This window comes from Brassica napus, chromosome C7, assembly GCF_020379485.1.
Source record: "Brassica napus cultivar Da-Ae chromosome C7, Da-Ae, whole genome shotgun sequence".
NCBI lineage: Eukaryota > Viridiplantae > Streptophyta > Magnoliopsida > Brassicales > Brassicaceae > Brassica > Brassica napus.
Genome location: NC_063450.1, coordinates 51,674,856 through 51,693,482, shown reverse-complemented (window position 1 = coordinate 51,693,482; position 18,627 = coordinate 51,674,856). Strand labels below are relative to the sequence as shown.

The following is an 18,627-nucleotide window of genomic DNA, read 5'->3' as shown; positions in this document are numbered from 1 at the left end:
TATCTAGACAGACATAAAGTAAAATGTTAATGATTTTTTATTAGAATTCATGTTTCAATCACATAACGCGTTTTCCCTCCAAAAGCATTATAAACTCAAGCACTTGATTGGGTTTCTTTTTGGATTACATTGAGCATTTTTTTACTCCATTATATGACATAATTATGAAGAGAAAAATGGTAGATAGTTTGTAAGAGACTCAACTGAGAATTTGGATTAGTAGTTTTAAAAATCATATGTTATTTGACTAAGTTCTAAGCTTTGATTTGTCAATATGAAAGTATTTGTAATGTAGTTAAGTAAGTTGATACGTGGTCGTATAAAGTTAAGCATCCAAAGGCACATGTGAGGGAGGGCTATGTCGTGTAGTTGAAACACATCATGTGTCATGTGACCTTTCTTCTTGTCCAAAACATTTGATTCCTTCTCTAAGTTCTCTTGCACCAACCAAATAAACTTCCCACAGCGTTTCATTATTAACTATTTATGGCCTAATCTTTTCTTTGTCGACATGTCAAGAGCTTATGCATATATAAGCTGAACTTGTTTTGGATTTTTCACCGGCATTATCACACTATTAATAGAGATATAACACGTCTATATTCATAAGTCCGTCGATGGTACCAAATGTTATAGATTAAAGATGCTATCTTGCAAAATCTTAAGCGGCAACGAAAACTAATTTTGAAGGGTTTTTAGGATTAATTTGAGTTTTATTACGGAACTCCTCTAGTTGTATAAAAGTATTGAGTTTGTTTATTTTCTTACAAATCAGTTGCATCACTAATATAGTTGCATCATCAAATGATTGATAGATGAATGTGTTAATTTTATGCATGTTTGTGATATGTCAATTTACAAAACAAAGAGAAAAAACTTTTAACTAGATAACAAAGAGAAATAAAGTGTTTTACAGTTAAATATACAACAGCACAATTGTTAAATTTGTGTTTAGCTTTTCTTGATTATTACATTTGTTGGCACTGCCAAACAAATTGTATTGACAAAATTCTAAAAATTTTGATTTTTTCAAGAGAAAATATATTTATTTTATTATATTTTTTTGCCATTGATTATGGAAACAGTTGCTGATGATTATCAGAGAAACTTTGAACTGCCTTTCGGTCAAAAGGGGTAGTAGAATCAATTTGCAATGTGCGAAATCGTGACAGCTAACTTTTCGTAAGTCCACATAACATTTATTGATTATATTGAATTAGGTGTGACGACAAAAATGCTATTTAATCGAGAATTTATTTCATCTATCTATACACACAATTATTCAATGTACTATAACATAGAACCTAACCAACGTATCATTTGCTTGAAAACAACTAATGCTAGAAGACAACAATGAAGATTCGTCTTGGCTATGTTGATAAAAGACGGAATTATCGTGAATTCGCGATGTATAGCTTAATAGTAGTGTCATGATGAGAAAGGTGAAGATGCTTTGGCTTTCCCGTGAAGATATGTCACCATATTATGATAATACTCCCAAAAGTGCTTTCGACTAGACGTAACTTCTACAAAAAGGAAAAAAAAACTTCTAAAATAGAGTCAATTCGGGCTTGGGCTTAAGTTATTTTAACAAAGTAGCTCTCCAAGAAAGAAGAGTTTTTCACTAAGCAAGCCCACCCTAAGCCCATCTCTAGTGACTAATCTATCTCAGAACTACCTTCGGTTGTTCGAAGGTCCCAAGAATATTATTGGTAAAAGAGGCAGTCGACTTTTATTGCAGATGTGCGCAGAGGACAGTCGAGATTTCAAGTTTTCAACCAAAAATGTTATGTCATAACTTATAAGTTGCAACGGGTTTCTGATATTTCTCAGATAGATAGTGAAATAATCGATTATACATTATGTTCTACTTTGATCCAAGTATCAAATAGATCAAACTGAAACACTTAAATAAGACAAAACGAAATGCTGAATCCACAGCTTATTACGATCAAAAGAAAACAACAGTTTCATTATTCATCAATATCAACCTTCAATTTTGAAAAAAAAAAAAAAAAGAAGGTTTTCCTTTAGATCAACAATAATATCAATCCAGGAGATTCAGGAAAATAAGAAATAACAAGACATGCAATCTTCAGTCGTCACCATCGCAGAAAATAACATCTGCATTCATAAACAGAAGCAACAGCACACCATTCATTAGAAACTGATACAATGATAAAAAAAAAAAACAGTATCACTTCACATATAACCATCAAACACCAAAAAACAAAAAGAGATCTATGTGATGTTAGTCATTACAGAACTGCCCAAGAACCTAAAGAGATCATAAAACTAAACATTACACATCCAAATCAAATGAAATCAGAAAAATTACGATAAAAATTAATTAATAAACTACATACAAAGAACGAAAGATGAATCCTTTATAATCAAACCAATCAACTGAAACATTTTCTTATAATAAATAAAAAAATCAGCTTTAACTTTAAAAATCTATTATTTCACAGATACAAATCACAAAAGATGTATAAACGATAATGCAATCAATCAAACAGACCTGGAGATCAATGGCCACCGTGCTCCTTGGCATGCTGCTGGTGCTCGAGGTGGCGACGCTCGTTGGGGAGAGCGACGAGGTAAGAGAAGGCCATGCCTCCGAAACAGATATGGAGGAGAGGCTGGACGGAGCTGGTCTGGATGTACTTGTCGTTGTAGTTATCGAGACCTTTCTTCACATACGTCTTCACGGACTGCGTCGAAAACGACGATTTGAAATAGGCGGGAAGCTCCTTCACCTTCTTCCCCTTGATCTCGCTGTATACTCTCCTCATCGCCATTTTTTTTATCTCGATTCGTTGTTTGCGCGACGAGATGTATAAAAGTTAAAACCTAATCCACGAATTGGGGATCGAGAGACAAGCTGACAATAAAACTGAGGGAGTTTCGGTTTGGTTTTTTTGTTTTGGTTTTATTTGGTTTTATTTGATAATTTTAAATTGGTTTTAGATTGATTGTTAGGTACTGGTTTGTTCGGTTCTGAACGATAAACCGGAGATAAATTGTTGATTATTAGAGTATTTCCAACCTTTTTCTATAAAAATGTTACACATTCGAGCAAAAATCACCAACTATTTTATTTTGTTTTTTTATAAATAAAAGTGAAAATAGCAATTTTCTATATTTTTCTACAAACTATAACAATTTTATTATATAATCATACATTAGAGTAAAAATTACCTCTAAATAATAGAGTTTCACTCCCTGTTCGGGAACGCGCTAGGCGCTAGTCGGGCGGTCAGGTTGGGCCTAGCGCCTAAAGAGAAAATCATAGATTAATCAGAAATTATGCGGGGCGGAATTTTTAGATGGTTTACTATATTATAAAACATGTTAATCTTTAATTGTGTATAACATTAATACATTTTCATGTTTAAGATTGTATAAAGCACCCAAATAGAATATATAAACTTAATATAGTATAATTTTCATCAAAATTATGAATGTAAATGATATTTATAAAATTTTAGATCAAATAAACAAATAACAATATTATTAAAAAAAATAAAAAAATAAATAAAAATAGATTAGGCGGTCATTTAGACGGTCTAGGCGGAAAAAATCGGATATCCGATTTTTTAAACTGATTTGGTATAAATCGAGGCGGAAGAGTGACGCGTAGCGCCTAGACGACTAGGCGGCATATTTTTAAAACATGGGTTTCACTACTTTAAAATATATAATGTAGAGAGTGTCACAAATATATATATATGGAGTGAAAACAGTACCAAGTGTTATACTAAAATCACTATGATCACAGATGTTTAGTATCGTCTTGCAGTCATCATCCCATCATTAACATGCATCATCAATATAGATTCATATTTAATCATATTGCTATATTTTGTGAAAAAAATCTCAAAATTGTAGTTCAAATCAGCCATGACTCATGTAAAATGCACTTGAAAACATACTACAGCTTTTGCATTGTCCAACTACAAAACCAAATACAAAACTAGTTTACATGATCCTAGTTTACATGATCCAACTACTACTATTCCTCACCTTAAAATTCCCATCTTATTCTCCTAAATGAATAAATAAACAAATTAAAAAAAACCTCAAACACTCCAACAATTTTCCAATCACCATATCTTCTTGCCCTAAAGAAATTTAGGTTTCATCTAATTTCTTTCATGGCAAGCAACAAGCACCTCCCTCTAGTCCTCATCCTCATCATAACCACTACATCCTCCACCTTGCTTGCATCCGATCAAGGCAAACTCATATTCAAAATCATCGACGCAATGATCTCCGGAGGAAGTTTCGAAGATTGGAGCCCAGCTTTCCTCGCAACAAACGACGAGATACACGGTCAAGTTCTCACTTCAACCCTCTTCCTCCCCAAAACGCCGGTCGAAGGAATCAACGCAACGTCACCGCTCGTAGCTGCTTACCACATCGTCCCACAGCTGCTCCACTTCTACAACATTAGCCTCATGGAGCCTCTCTCTCGCATCCCGACGCTTCTCTCTGGAAACTCCATCCTTGTAACCAACAACTCAGCTTCGGGTTTTACGCTCGACGGTGTGGTCGTCTCGGAGCCAGATTTGTTCGTCTCTCCTTCCATTGTTATACATCGCATCGCTTCTCCCTTTAACTTCTCTCGTTACGGTGGCGACGATCTATATTAATAAAGTTACCTTTTATTCGCTTTTCCATTTTGTGTTTCTTTCTATTTTTTAGTATTTTAAAATTGGTTAAGAAAAAGTTCTACATGGAATATGTTTTGAGAAATGTATGGGTTCACGTGGAAATTAGCCTTTATAATTCCACCATTGTCTCAACTTCACAAGTCACACAACTCAATCCATTCGCAGGCCCATAGAATACCTTGATGTGATAATGAATTGTACAATTGCTTTAATCATGTCATCACTGCCATAATCATCCAAATTTGTGGCACTAGCATCGGTTATGTCAACGCAGAGTCTTGGGCCAAGCCGGATAAAACATTCGCTTCGAACCTCCAAATTTTTTGAAAAAAATGTATGCATAAATAAGGCTCAAAATTTGTAAAAAAAAAATTTAAACCTCCAAACTATAGAAATCTTTCTTAAATCGTCTATAGCCCCCAAAATCTCAGGCAGCCATTAACCGTTATCAACATCAAATTTGGTAATAGGTGTGCACAGTAGTCTAAACACTAATTCATAAATTTGTTGCTTCATGTTTACGGCCCCCACTCCTTTTAGTTAAACCAAACCAATCTTCAATTTGAATTGTAGTCAGATTTTTTATTTGGGTACAAAACAAAAGCCAAACCGGATTTGGATTGATAAACTGGAAAGTGAGCACAAAACAAATAACTAGGTGCAAATTAGTTAAGTTTGTAAAGAAGAGGAGTCTGTGTGCAATTTATACAGAAATGCAAAATTAAATAGTATCGATGACGTGTCCAAATATAATTGGAGGAGCTGCGAATGAGCAGAGCAATTCATCTCCTCGGCGAGAAGTGATCAGAATCATCCTTCGGAGAGATGGCGGAAGAATCCGAGAAGGTGACACTTCTTCTTCAGCAGCGTTACAGAAACCTCCTTCTTCTTCTTCAGGCGAAGTAGCTGTGTTCAAGCCCCAGGTAGGTTTGTTTGATTTGGAATCATATTCATTGGTTAGCCATAAGAATTAACATCAAAGTTTGATACTTTAGATGACTGTAAGTGTAGAAAACTATAGGCTTCTTGATCTTGTAATTGCAAAGTTGATCCTTTTGCCTCATTTAGGTCAAATCACTTAGTTTATAGGCTTTGATATTGTGTCTTTTCTTTTGGGGTTGATGGGTTTTTTATATTTTTGGTTCAGAGCTAGACCAAGTAATGAGAGTGAGGGTGGGGGAGAGAGAACCAAGCGCAAGCCGGGCAGGGTTCAGAGCTAGACCAACAGCAACAGCCTGCACATCAGAGGCAAGTGGTGGTACGGAGATTCGAGATCGCCTTCCAGCTTTACATTTTCCTTATACTCAAGCTTGCTGATGGATCGAGACAGAGGCTCGCTGTTCTTGTGATCTTCGCCACCATCATTTACTTGTAAGTGTTTAGAGAATCTGGTTTTTTATCTGAGATCTGATTACAGCCACTATCAGATTCTGATCTCTGTTTGGTGTTGGGGAACTTGACAGATACCAGACTGGAGCTCTTGCACCGTTTGTGCGATGGCTCTCACAAGGTATGCATAGAGCAGCAGTGCCACCGCCACCTCGGCCTAATCGACCTGCTGATAATGATCCTCCTGCAGCAGCTGCAGTGCCACTAAACGAAGATGCAGCTCCCGGTAATATATTACTTTCTTGCAATCTCTCTCTCTTTCCCATGGTTATTATCTGAAGTCATCACAGCAACAACTTATGCAGAAGCAATTTGTTTGTGCAGAGGGACAAGAGAATGGAGCTGACAACAGGAACAGAGCAAACGCAAACGAAAATGTGGATGCAGCACAACAAGGGAATCAATGGTGGGGGATAGTGAAAGAGATTCAGATGATTGTTTTCGGCTTCATAACATCACTACTCCCTGGCTTCCACAACATAGAGTCTAATCTTTTTTCTTTCTGCACACTTCTTCAACAGAAGCAACTCAGGAAGAATTTTAACCTTTAGAGTCAAATCTTCAACAACTTAATGTATGCGACTTCCTTTATTTATTCTGTGCTCTAAGAATCAATACTTTACAGTACAAAAATAGGATACCTATATATATAATGAGATTGCGTCCAAACTTCCAAAACCACTGGAACTTTCCTGGTACAACCTTAGTACGCTCCTTACTTACAACCACAGTTCTATCTTCCTTGTCCGCTTCATCAACAGACTCAGCTACTGGAAACTCAATGCTTGGTTGAGAAGAAATGGGAAGAGGAGAATCTACTTCACTTGTTTCTTGATCTAAAACTTTCTCATTGGCAAACAGAAGGTAAAATTAAAGCTCGAATAAACACCATTACGATAGTACCATCACACAAAACAATACCTCTTCACAAATATTATTGCATGAAAGAACAGGTTTTAGTACAAAGAAATAAACTAGAAGTTGATAAAACAACTTGGATCATTATAAGCTGCGATTGCCGTTTGTATCTTTGTCTCTAATGTACTCCTTTCTTCTTCATCCGCCTGCAAAATTCAGCATTATAGTTTAAAATCCCGTTCATATATATTGACACAAATAAAAAAAAACATCATACAATATATTTCCTCTAATATAAATTAATTTTGAAGTCCAAACTCAGTCTAGGTTATAAAATTTAGGATGTTTATGTTTTTACTTAACGACCAGTATTTCGTTGTAAAATGCATTCGAACCCAAGACTGATTGACTGACATACTTCATTATATATAAGAAAACATGTAGCTTGGTTTGAAAAAGTTTTGGTTTCTTTTTATTGAAAATTTGAACAAAATCAAATTTTAACCAAAATTAAAAGTCCTAACGATCACAGAAAATCTCAATATAAGTTGACTATTATAATTTAATCTTAGAATAATTCGATAAAGAAAACTATAAAACATAATATATACTACAAGCGTACGTAATATAATTATTTATTTATTTTTTGAGAAATGGCATTAATATAATTATTCTTCGTGGAAACAAAAAGGTGAATAATTGCTTTACGTGATTTGAAAACGACATATAAAGACAGGTCGGAAAATGAAATGATCCACTTTTTAGGAAAAATTATCGGAGTAAGATTTCACCAACTCCCCAATTTCCATGAATCCATTTCTCAATAGTCTACTTTACTGTATTTTTAGCGTCTGATTATATTATTAGAGCTAAAATATTATAAATGTGGGAGAACACAACACAATATTATTATATTCGTTTTATTCACGAAATATTCACATTTGTAGTAATTGTTTTTCCAACCAACAACAGACTATTATAATCAATTATGTAAGAAATAGAATGTTAAGTCCTACTACTATAATAAGAAAAATAGACTGAACTATTAAAACTAAATATAGCAAACATAAGAACTACCAAAAACCCAGAACAAAAGAAAAAGATTGGGTTTACGGATTAAAATACCTCATATTTTAGTTTTGTTTTAATATAAATTTTGTCAAAAAGAATAATAACAAAGGGGCTACACTAGGACTACTATAGCTTTCCATAAAATAAATAAATAAAATATTATACGTTGCATTAAACATATTTGGAATCATTTCATCTGAAGTTAAAACACATGAAAATTTGACATAATTTGAGAATAGCATAGGTAAATATTGTTAATCGTTTATTATTTCTTTCATTTTGCAAAAAAAAAAACTGTTAATTTAACATTTTTTACATAAATTAAAATAAAAATTAATATATACTTATGATCTTATTAGTTACACCTATTTAACTAATAATATTTGAAATAAATAAAATTATTTATAAAACCAAAAAAATTAAAATAACATTCGCTATTTAAATGTAAATTTTTTTTTTGAATTCTGAAATGACATTTTTATTTAACCAAAAATCATTAAAATAACACTTTGTGAAAAATCATTTTTATTTAACTAAAAAAAGTTTGTAACATAAATGACATTTTTGAATTCTGAAAATCACGTGCGAAACTGTAAGAGGAAAGAGACAAAATGTAAAAGCGTGTGAGGGTTATAAATAGCCACGTTTTTCAGATGCTGCTATACGTTTTTGACGACGCGTTATGCGACACGATGCACTTAATGACTTCCACAGAAATTTGATTAAGGTAAGCTTTTGAGAGAATCTAACCCCTAGAAAAAGTCAATGCAAAATTCAAAAAGAAGTGATGGGCTCGAGGCCACCTCAATAATTGAAGCTTTAGTTTATTGATTATTGAAATATATAACCAAGAGTGTTAAATAAATATACTTACGGTGTAATAGTGTCAATTAAGGACCACTTAGTGGAGAAATGTTTGAACAAAGTGGTCATTAAATGGGTCCGTCTAAACCTTTACCTTCTGAATTTGTAGTGATTTCCCTAAAATGCTAATTTGGGTTGTATCTGTTATGAAATAACTTATAATTTATAGTATCGAGAAATTTAAATAAGAGTAGAATTTAATACCCGTAGGAAGCAAATAACACTACTATGAGTGAGAGAGTTTATTATAAGTAAGAAGAAGAAGATGTAATGGTTCTTTGATTATAAACTCTTGTTCTTGTTTTTGGTGTACAAAAGAGTGAGATGAGTGATGGTATTTATAGTGAACAACAATGCATAAAATATCAAAGATAGTGCTTGATTTGGTAAATGAGTGGGTGATCATAGTGCTTGATGAGTAGATGATCATAGTGCTTAAGTTGGTAAAGGGGTGGAGGATCATTTCAAAGTTTATCTTATAACACTCCCCCTTGATCATCCATCTTGTATTAAATTAAGTTTCGTAATACTCCCCTTGGGAACCGGTGTCACTCTCCGCTCTCGCTCAACGTCTTTGTTGCCTCGTTAAAAACCTTTCTAGGAAAACCCAATGGGAAAAACCATAGTTAGGTAAAAAGAGTACAACTACGTAAGCTCCCCCTCGATTGAGCAATCATAGATCCTTCTGATGACGCATTCCAATGTTATGGACATGTTTTCTGAATACCGAAGTAGAGAGTGATTATGTGAAGAGGTCGGCTGCATTGTCGCATGATCGAACATATCTTACTTCAATCTCTTTATTCTTCTCGAGCTCTTGAGTATATGAGAAGAACTTCGGAGGTATATGTTTGGTTCTATCGCTTTTGATATATCCTTCCTTCGTTTGAGCAACACATGCCGCGTTATCTTCATATAGAATAGTTGGCCCCGTACTTTTGTCAATCCCACTACTTGAACAAATGTGTTGGCTTATAGATCTTAGCCATACACATTCTTTACTTGCTTCATGGAGTGCGATGATCTCAGCATGATTTGAAGAGGTAGCCACAAGCGTTTGTTTCTGAGAACGCCAAGATATAGCAGTGCCTCCGATAGTAAAAACATATCTTGTTTGCGATCGGGCTTTGTGTGGATCTGAAAGATATCCTGCATCTGCAAAACCAACCATTTGACCATTTGAATCCTTAGGGTAAAATAAGCCTAAATCAATAGTCCCTTGTAGGTAACGAAAGACATGTTTAATTCCATTCCAATGTCTTCGTGTTGGAGATGAGCTAAATCTTGCTAGAAGATTAACAGCGAATGATATATCAGGCCGTGTACAATTTGCAAGGTACATCAACGCTCCAATTGCACTTAGATATGGTACTTCCGGACCAAGTATCTCTTCTTTTTCCTCAGGTGGTCGAAATGGATCACTTTCAATGTTAAGTGATCTAACGACCATCGGGGTGCTAAGAGGAGTTGATTTATCCATGTTAAATCGTTTCAACACTCTTTTAGTGTATGTGGATTGATGCACAAATATACCATTTTGTGAATGTTCTATTTGTAGGCCAAGACAATACTGTGTCTGTCCAAGATCTTTCATCTCAAATTCTCCTTTGAGATAGTCTGATGCCTTTTGTATTTCTTTTTGAGTTCCAATAATATTTAGATCATCAACATATACCGCGATTATCACAAATCCGGATGTTGTTTTCTTGATGAAAACACATGGGCATATAGGATCATTCACATATCCTTCTTTTGTTAAATGTTCACTGAGACGATTGTACCACATACGTCCAGATTGTTTTAACCCATATAATGATCTTTGCAATTTTATTGCACATAACTCTTTAGGTTTGGAACTTAATGCTTCTGGCATTTTAAATCCATCAGGGATTTTCATGTAGATATCAGTATCTAATGATCCGTATAGATAAGCTGTAACAACATCCATGAGACGCATCTCAAGATTTTTATCAGCGGCTAGACTCATCAGGAATCTAAATGTGATCGCATCCATTACAGGAGAATATGTTTCCTCATAATCAATACCAGGTCTTTGAGAAAATCCTTGGGCTACAAGGCGAGCTTTATACCTTGTAATCTCATTTTTCTCATTTCGTTTTCGAACGAAAATCCATCTGTACCCAACTGGTCTCACATCTTCAGGTGTGAGTACAATAGATCCAAACACTTTTCGTTTGTTAAGCGAATCAAGTTCGATTTGTATTGCTTCTTTCCATTTATTCCAATCATGTCTCTTTTGACATTCATATATGGATTTCGGTTCTGGATCATCGGTATCTTCATTTACCTCACCTGACACGATATATGAGAAAGCATCATCAAGATCATTTTGTTCATTTCTATTCCATATCCTTTTATTATGGATGTAATTAATAGAAATCTCATGATTATCTTTCGATTCATGATGCTCTGATTCATCAGAGTCCTTATCATTTATTTCTCCCAAAATATTTTCTGCTATTTTGGGTGCATCATATATTTCAGCTTTCTTCTGTTTCCTAGGATTCTTATCCTTAGAACCAGCAGGTCTACCACGCTTCAGGCGTGTTTTTGGCTCTCGTGTGTCATCCTCCTTTTCTTGTTCATTTGGCATTTTGATACGAGCAGGAGCATTTGCAGCTGGTATATGAGATTTAGTTACCGTCTTGGTATCTGCAAATGCATCAGGTAGCTGGTTAGCTATACTCTGTAAATGCATAATTCGTCGAACTTCTAGTTCTGACTCTTTAGTAGGAGGATCAAGATATAACAATGATGGTACACTCCATTTTATATCACTTCCAACATTTTTGTTTTCTCCCCCTAGAACTGGGAATACATTTTCGTCAAAATGACAATCAGCAAAACGTGCTGTAAATACGTCACCAGTCTGTGGTTCTAGGTATCTTATAATTGATGGAGAATCACAACCAACATATATTCCCAACCTTCTTTGTGGTCCCATCTTTGTTCGTTGTGGTGGTGCTACAGGCACATATACCGCACAACCAAAGATTCTAAAGTGGGAAATGTTTGGTTCTCGACCAAACGCTAACTGAAGTGGGGAATACTTATGGTATGCACTCGGTCTGATCCGAATGAGTGCTTCTGCATGCAAAATGGCATGTCCCCATACAGAGGTTGGAAGTTTTGATCTCATGATCAATGGTCTTGCAATCAATTGCAGACGCTTAATTAAAGATTCAGCCAAACCATTTTGCGTATGAACATGAGCAACCGAATGTTCAACTTCAATTCCCATTACCATACAATAGTCATTGAATGCTTGGGATGTGAATTCACCAGCGTTGTCTAGTCTAACTCTTTTAATAGTATAATCAGGAAACTGTGCTCGCAGTTTGATTATCTGAGTTAGAAATCTCGCAAATGCCACATTTCGAGATGATAATAGACAAATGTGTGACCATCTACTGGATGCGTCAATTAATACCATAAAATAGTGGAATGGTCCACATGGTGGATGTATCGGTCCACATATATCACCTTGAATTCTTTCAAGGAACTTTGGTGATTCTTTCTCGATTTTGGTTGGCGATGGCCTTACGATCAATTTTCCTAGAGAACATGCAACACATGTCATTTTATTCCCTTGAGAAATCTCCTGGATTTTCAGTGAATGACCATGTGAGCTCTCTATGATTCTACGCATCATTGTACTGCCTGGATGGCCAAGGCGATCATGCCATAACGTGAACTCTTCTGGGTTCCGTTTTACTACAAGATTTGATTCGATCTCATCGATATAAGTATGATGTAATCCCGAAGGAAGTTCTGGAAACTTTTCCAATATGTGTTTTCTGCCACATTTTTCAGAAATTACATACATGTATTTCTTTCCATCCTCAGTTGCAGACTGAGTATCATATCCGTGAAGATATATGTCTTTAAAACTCAACAAATTCCTTTTAGAACTCGGAGAATATAAAGCATTATTTATGGAAAATTTTGTTCCATTCGGCAAAGTAAAGTTTGCTTTACCAGTTCCTTCAATCACGTCTGCAGGACCTGATATTGTATTGACGACAATTCTTGTCGGTTTTATATCAGAGAAATATCTCTTTTGTCTCAGAATAGTATGCGTTGTTCCACTATCTGGTATGCATATTTCACGAATCCGTTTCTTGGATTTTGCTCCATTAGTATTTTGATCCATTTCTGAAATTATCATAAACATTAAATAAAAGTGAAACGTGAAATTTATTCATTGATTATATAAAGAAAACACACAATAATTATACATATATTGTTGTTAAAACAACATTATTCTTTGAAAAACATAATTATTATATATTAGAAATGAGGACTATTCAGCAGTCTTATTAGAAACATTTCCGTACTCTTCAAGAGTATTCTAGTCCAGCTCATTTGCGAAATCAGAGGATTCAAGGTATGAGGTCCCTTCAACGTTTTTCGTGAGGTTCATCTCTTTAGCCTTTCCTTTTATGGATTCTTGATATAACTTGCACAAATGTGGGGGAGTACGACATGTACGGGACCAATGTCCTTTACATCCACATTTGTAACATTTCCACTCTTCAAGAGCGTGAGGGAGATTGATTTCCTTCTGATGATCAAATCTGTCTTTCAAGGCTTGCCATAATACGGCTGGGTCCTCAACGTCTCCATAGTCGTGAGTTAGATTCTCATCTAAATGCTTCTTCAGGAAGATTATCGCTTCGGCTATATACTCGGGTGGCGATTTGTTACCGACTTTTATCGCTTCGGTTATATTTCTTTTTTTTATTACAAGATAAGGTTTCACATTTGTGACCCATCTGACATAATTTTCGCCGGTTATTTTCAGAGCCGGGAACTGGAGTTTCTCGACGTTTGCCATTTGTAAAACGCAAAATAATAATTTTATTAGAACTTCATAATTTAAAAACCGTTTACATTAACCATACAAGCAATTACAAGGAGAAGCGATGTAAATAAAATTAAACCGATAATCATCTTAAATTCACTCGGAGTAAATTCTCCATCGAATAAACCATAAATAGAAACACAAATAAAAATGGCACATAAAAACAAAAGTGCGCGAATCATCTTTCTTGAAAAATCGGAGGAGAGCGATTTGAAATTTTTGAGAGAAGATGAAATGTTTTGGATGATGAAATGAAGTGAAAATGAGTTGTATTTATGGATGAAAATTACTGTTCATGACCGTTGGAGAAAGGGGAAATTTTTGAAAAATTTTATTTGTGACCGTTGGGTTAAATCGAGTGCACCAAAAATTAGTGTGAAAATATCGTATTAAACGGTCAATCAAATCTATAAAATTTCATAAAAGTGAAAAATTATGACAATGAAATATTTATGTTATATGACAACAAATCATGCGACGGCTCAGCCGATCAATGCAGAATAATAAATAAATTATACGGCGGCTCGGCCGACCAATTAATAATAAACAGAATATAAGGCGGCTCAGCCGACCAATAAATAATAAACAAGATATAAGGCGGCTCGGCCGACCAATAAATAATAAACATGATATAAGGCGGCTCGGCCGACCAATAAATAATAAACAAGATATAAGGCGGCTCGGCCGACCAATAAATAAATTAAATTACTAGTAAATAATATAGGCGGTATTCCGGCCATTATAACATGATATAAATAATAGTAGAGGCGGTATACCGACCATTATAACAGGGTATAAATGATACAAATAAATTTTACCGAATCGCAGAGTGATCGTGCTGATAACGTGTTATGAAATAACTTATAATTTATAGTATCGAGAAATTTAAATAAGAGTAGAATTTAATACCCGTAGGAAGCAAATAACACTACTATGAGTGAGAGAGTTTATTATAAGTAAGAAGAAGAAGATGTAATGGTTCTTTGATTATAAACTCTTGTTCTTGTTTTTGGTGTACAAAAGAGTGAGATGAGTGATGGTATTTATAGTGAACAACAATGCATAAAATATCAAAGATGGTGCTTGATTTGGTAAATGAGTGGGTGATCATAGTGCTTGATGAGTAGATGATCATAGTGCTTCAGTTGGTAAAGGGGTGGAGGATCATTTCAAAGTTTATGTTATAATAGTATCAACAATTTTTCTTTTGTACTAATCAGAAAGAACAAGCAATTTCCTTTAACCAATGATGAATCCACTTTTACTAAAGCATGTTTAGACTATTTAGTCATATGTTTTATACTTTTATCACCTAATTGATTGATTGAAAGGACTTGTCTACGTGCCGTCAGGCGACAACTTTTTTTCTCCCAAATTACCAAAATGAAAAATATATTAAGGTCTAAATTTGCTATAAATTAAATATATATTTCTACTAATATCGAAAAGTCTGAATAATTGTGACCGAATAAATGGACAAATATGTTTGGGCGGCAAGTGCCATCAGCTAGTTTTATAGCTAATTAACATCAGAATACCAGTCTAAACAATTTTTGATAGAATGTTCTTTTTTTTGTGCAACTATAGAATGTTCTTAACTGATTATATAAGTATATTTTGTTAAAAAACATATAACTTAATTCGATCACGGCAAAATAAGCGTATGAACCAAAACAAGACATTTAAAAAATGTAATTACGTTGTATAGAGTTCAAACTTTAACCTCAAACAATGATATATGTTTCATTACATTTGTGCTAATTAACACAAATATAGTAAATTCACCAAATATACACTTCTGAAAATGTAAAAAATAAAAAGAGATACAGAAAGAGCGAAAGTTACCTGGAGGAAGAGTGTAGTGGAGAGACGAGTGGAGAAGGAAGAAAAGTTAGTAGTGACAATGTTGAGATTCAAAGACTCCAACACTTTACAAAGCTGCAACATTGTTTCTCTCCTCTTGCTACATGTTATGCATACCACCACTGTCCTTTCTCCCATCCACGTCACCTTCATCTTTTCATTTTATAAAAATTTGGAATCAAATTTTACTATTGGTAAATATACAAAACAAAAACATAACAAAGATGCATACTACTTACTTCGAGAACTTCAATGAGGGATTGATTATGTACTCTAGCAACTGATGATGATCCAGAAGTATTGTAATCCATCTGCCTGAACTTCTTTGATCTCGTGACATTATTGTCTGAGAGATCTTGCTGCTGATTTTCCAAGAAATTATTGATACATTCGTAATCTCTTGTAGGATTTTCTACCAATATTGATCGTGATTCCAGCTCTTGGATCTCTGCTTCTAATCTTTTCTCTTGATCAATAAGTTTTTGCATATAATCAATCGAATCTTTGACGATAGATGCCTTGTCCAACTGTGTATACATGTATTAAAAACATAATTGAAGTAAATCCAAATCTGATCAATCATATTACACGTATACAAACTATGTCATCAAGGTACTTAGAGCATCTCCAATGTATTACTCCAAATTTTACTCCAAAATGGAGTTGAGTTTTACTCCAATGTATTACTCCATTTTTTACTCTAAAAAGAATATTCATTTTCTTACTTAGTTAATAATTGTTAGTAAAACTTTCAACTTATAAAAATTTAACAATTAACTCAACTATTTTATGTTTACAAAATTTCCATAATAATATATTTTATTTAAATTAAATATTTATCATTAAAAATACAACTAGAGATTATCTTCCAATTTCAATTCGTGCAGTTTTTATCATATGCAATTTTTCTAATTCAAAAATATTTGTATGCATTAAAAAAACATAAAGAAAAAACAAAGTTTTGTTTTGTAATTTGAATTATGTATTGGGTCTCATTGTTTGTGCATATATCAAGTTCAACAAGTACAAATGTTATCAATCAAAATTTTGACCCACAAGATTAAAAAAACTCATCTATTCCGTTTGAATAATACTTCATCGATTTTGGTAGTTTCGAAAATAATTTACCGAATTATTAAAAGGACCATTTCATAGAAAAAGTTCAACTCCAAAATGAGGTAATGGGTGAGATTACTCCATAAGAGCATCTCCAATGTAAAACTCCATTTTTTCCTTCAAAATGAAGTAAAAGTGAAAATAGAGTAAAATTGCTTCAACCCTACTCCATTTCTCCTCCATAATGGAGTGATGAACAAACAAAAAATAGATTACTTAATTTATGAAGTAAATTTCATTATGGAGTGGGATATGTAGTTGGGTTGGAGCATTTCTTACTGCATATTCACTTTTACTCTATTTTAGAGGAAAAAATAGAGTGGAGATGGAGTAACTCTAGTCATTACTCTATTTTGGAGTTGAATATGGAATGGGGTTGGAGAAGATTTTACTCCAAAATTGAGTCTGAAGTAAAAAATAGAGTAGGGTTGGAGATGCCGCCACTCACATTCGATGAGAAACCCTTTCAAAATTTGAAACTAATCAAAATAATTTTTTATATGAGAGACCTTTTCGTATTCTCTCTTATTTTTTTAATCTTTTAGTATTATTGTTTATTCTTAATATACTCTTTAATATATCCATAGATGCCTATGCCCTTACGAAATCATATTTTAGTTTCGGTTGATATGGTTTCAGAGGATCAAAATCTGGTTTAACTATAACAATGGTTTTGTTTGCCTCTAAAAGAAAGAAGAGAAAAGTTCACTAGATTATTTAATTTGTATTGACCCAAGAAAATATTTGCTTGTGACGAAACTTATCATTAAATTATTTGGATAAAAAATAAAATAAAAGAGACGGTTGAATAAAATTAATATGGAATGAATCACACCTTGGTTATGTTGGGAACGACTGATCGGAGAGCGAAAAGTCTCTGGTTAAGCTTTTGCCGTCGGTTCCTCTCGGAGACAACGTTCTTTGAAGAAGCCGGAGAGGTTGCTGCTCCGTCCGGCGAACTCGAATCGCCGGAACCCGAAAACGCTTCTTCCAACGGCCAACTAAATCATTTAAACAAATCTCATTTAATGTATAATGACTAACTAACAAACAAAAAAAACAAAAAGAAAAAAGATATTACTATGTTCTAAAAATACCTGTCGAATTCGAGTTCTTGATTCTGGAAGAACATTGTGGTTTCCCAATAATTCTTGTACTCATCTTCGAGATCTTCCATTTTCGGACACACAAACAAACAAGAATGATGCTTTCTTGAAATGGAAGGTTTCTTTTGCTCTATCTCTCTGTCTTTTGAGTAAGTGTATTGTCTTCAAACAAGTGTGGGCCGAAAGGCTTTTATAGACAAAAGACTCTGAAAGAGAGAGATAGATGATGCAGTTTTTTATGCACGTGGGACATGTAGGATCTTAATCTCCTGAAATAATACACGATCTTGACCGTTCAATTCAGAGATCTAAGAAAAATGATTTATTTTGTCCCAAAAAGAAGAAAAACCAGAAACTGTGGCATCTTTCTCTTTTACTTACAACAATATGCTCGAGTCTTATGGGGGTTCCATACAAAATAGTACAACTATAAATTTAAGGTATAAAAGAGTCAAATATCATAGAAAGTATATATGTCGCCAACGTGGAGTTTAATTACATGGCTTATGGCTAAAAACTCTTGAATCATTTAGTAAAAATCTAAAAGATCTGTTCGATTTCCGTTAGAAAGAGTCTATTCTCATAAAAAAAGGTTAATTTAAAATATTTTTGCCTCACCTTACAAACTATACAGATCTTCAAACCCAAAACTTCTTAATCATTAAATAAATAAATAATTTTTTAAACACAAATAAATAATATATATATATGTCAAATGATAACCAATTGCAATATATATTTCGAATTGCATATGCAGTTTTATTTGTAGTGGATTGTAATGGTATATTTCATAGTTTGT

The 18,627-nt window shown here is 33.9% G+C and overlaps 3 protein-coding genes and 1 pseudogene across 3 annotated transcripts; 2 read left to right on the top strand and 2 right to left on the bottom strand.

Moving 5' to 3' along the window:
• Nucleotides 1-1,802: 1,802 nt before the first annotated feature.
• LOC106408978 lies at nt 1,803-2,884 on the bottom strand. The gene is made up of 2 exons (XM_013849670.3): nt 2,522-2,884; nt 1,803-2,124 (listed from the first exon to the last, which is right to left on the bottom strand). Exon 1 carries the CDS (start codon nt 2,799-2,801, stop codon nt 2,529-2,531), a length of 273 nt encoding a protein of 90 aa, XP_013705124.1. The 5' UTR covers nt 2,802-2,884; the 3' UTR covers nt 1,803-2,124; nt 2,522-2,528.
• A 1,110-nt stretch (nt 2,885-3,994) lies between these two features.
• On the top strand, nt 3,995-4,758 carry BNAC07G42260D. The gene has a single exon (XM_013849303.3). It carries the CDS (start codon nt 4,158-4,160, stop codon nt 4,653-4,655), a length of 498 nt encoding a protein of 165 aa, XP_013704757.1. The 5' UTR covers nt 3,995-4,157; the 3' UTR covers nt 4,656-4,758.
• A 504-nt stretch (nt 4,759-5,262) lies between these two features.
• On the top strand, nt 5,263-6,746 carry LOC106408556 (annotated as a pseudogene).
• A 169-nt stretch (nt 6,747-6,915) lies between these two features.
• Nucleotides 6,916-18,038, bottom strand: LOC106407664 (transcription factor bHLH27). The gene is made up of 5 exons (XM_013848535.3): nt 17,820-18,038; nt 17,558-17,723; nt 15,846-16,133; nt 15,589-15,759; nt 6,916-7,129 (listed from the first exon to the last, which is right to left on the bottom strand). Exons 1-5 carry the CDS (start codon nt 17,897-17,899, stop codon nt 7,040-7,042), a joined length of 795 nt encoding a protein of 264 aa, XP_013703989.1. The 5' UTR covers nt 17,900-18,038; the 3' UTR covers nt 6,916-7,039.
• Between the last annotated feature and the right edge of the window lie 589 nt (nt 18,039-18,627).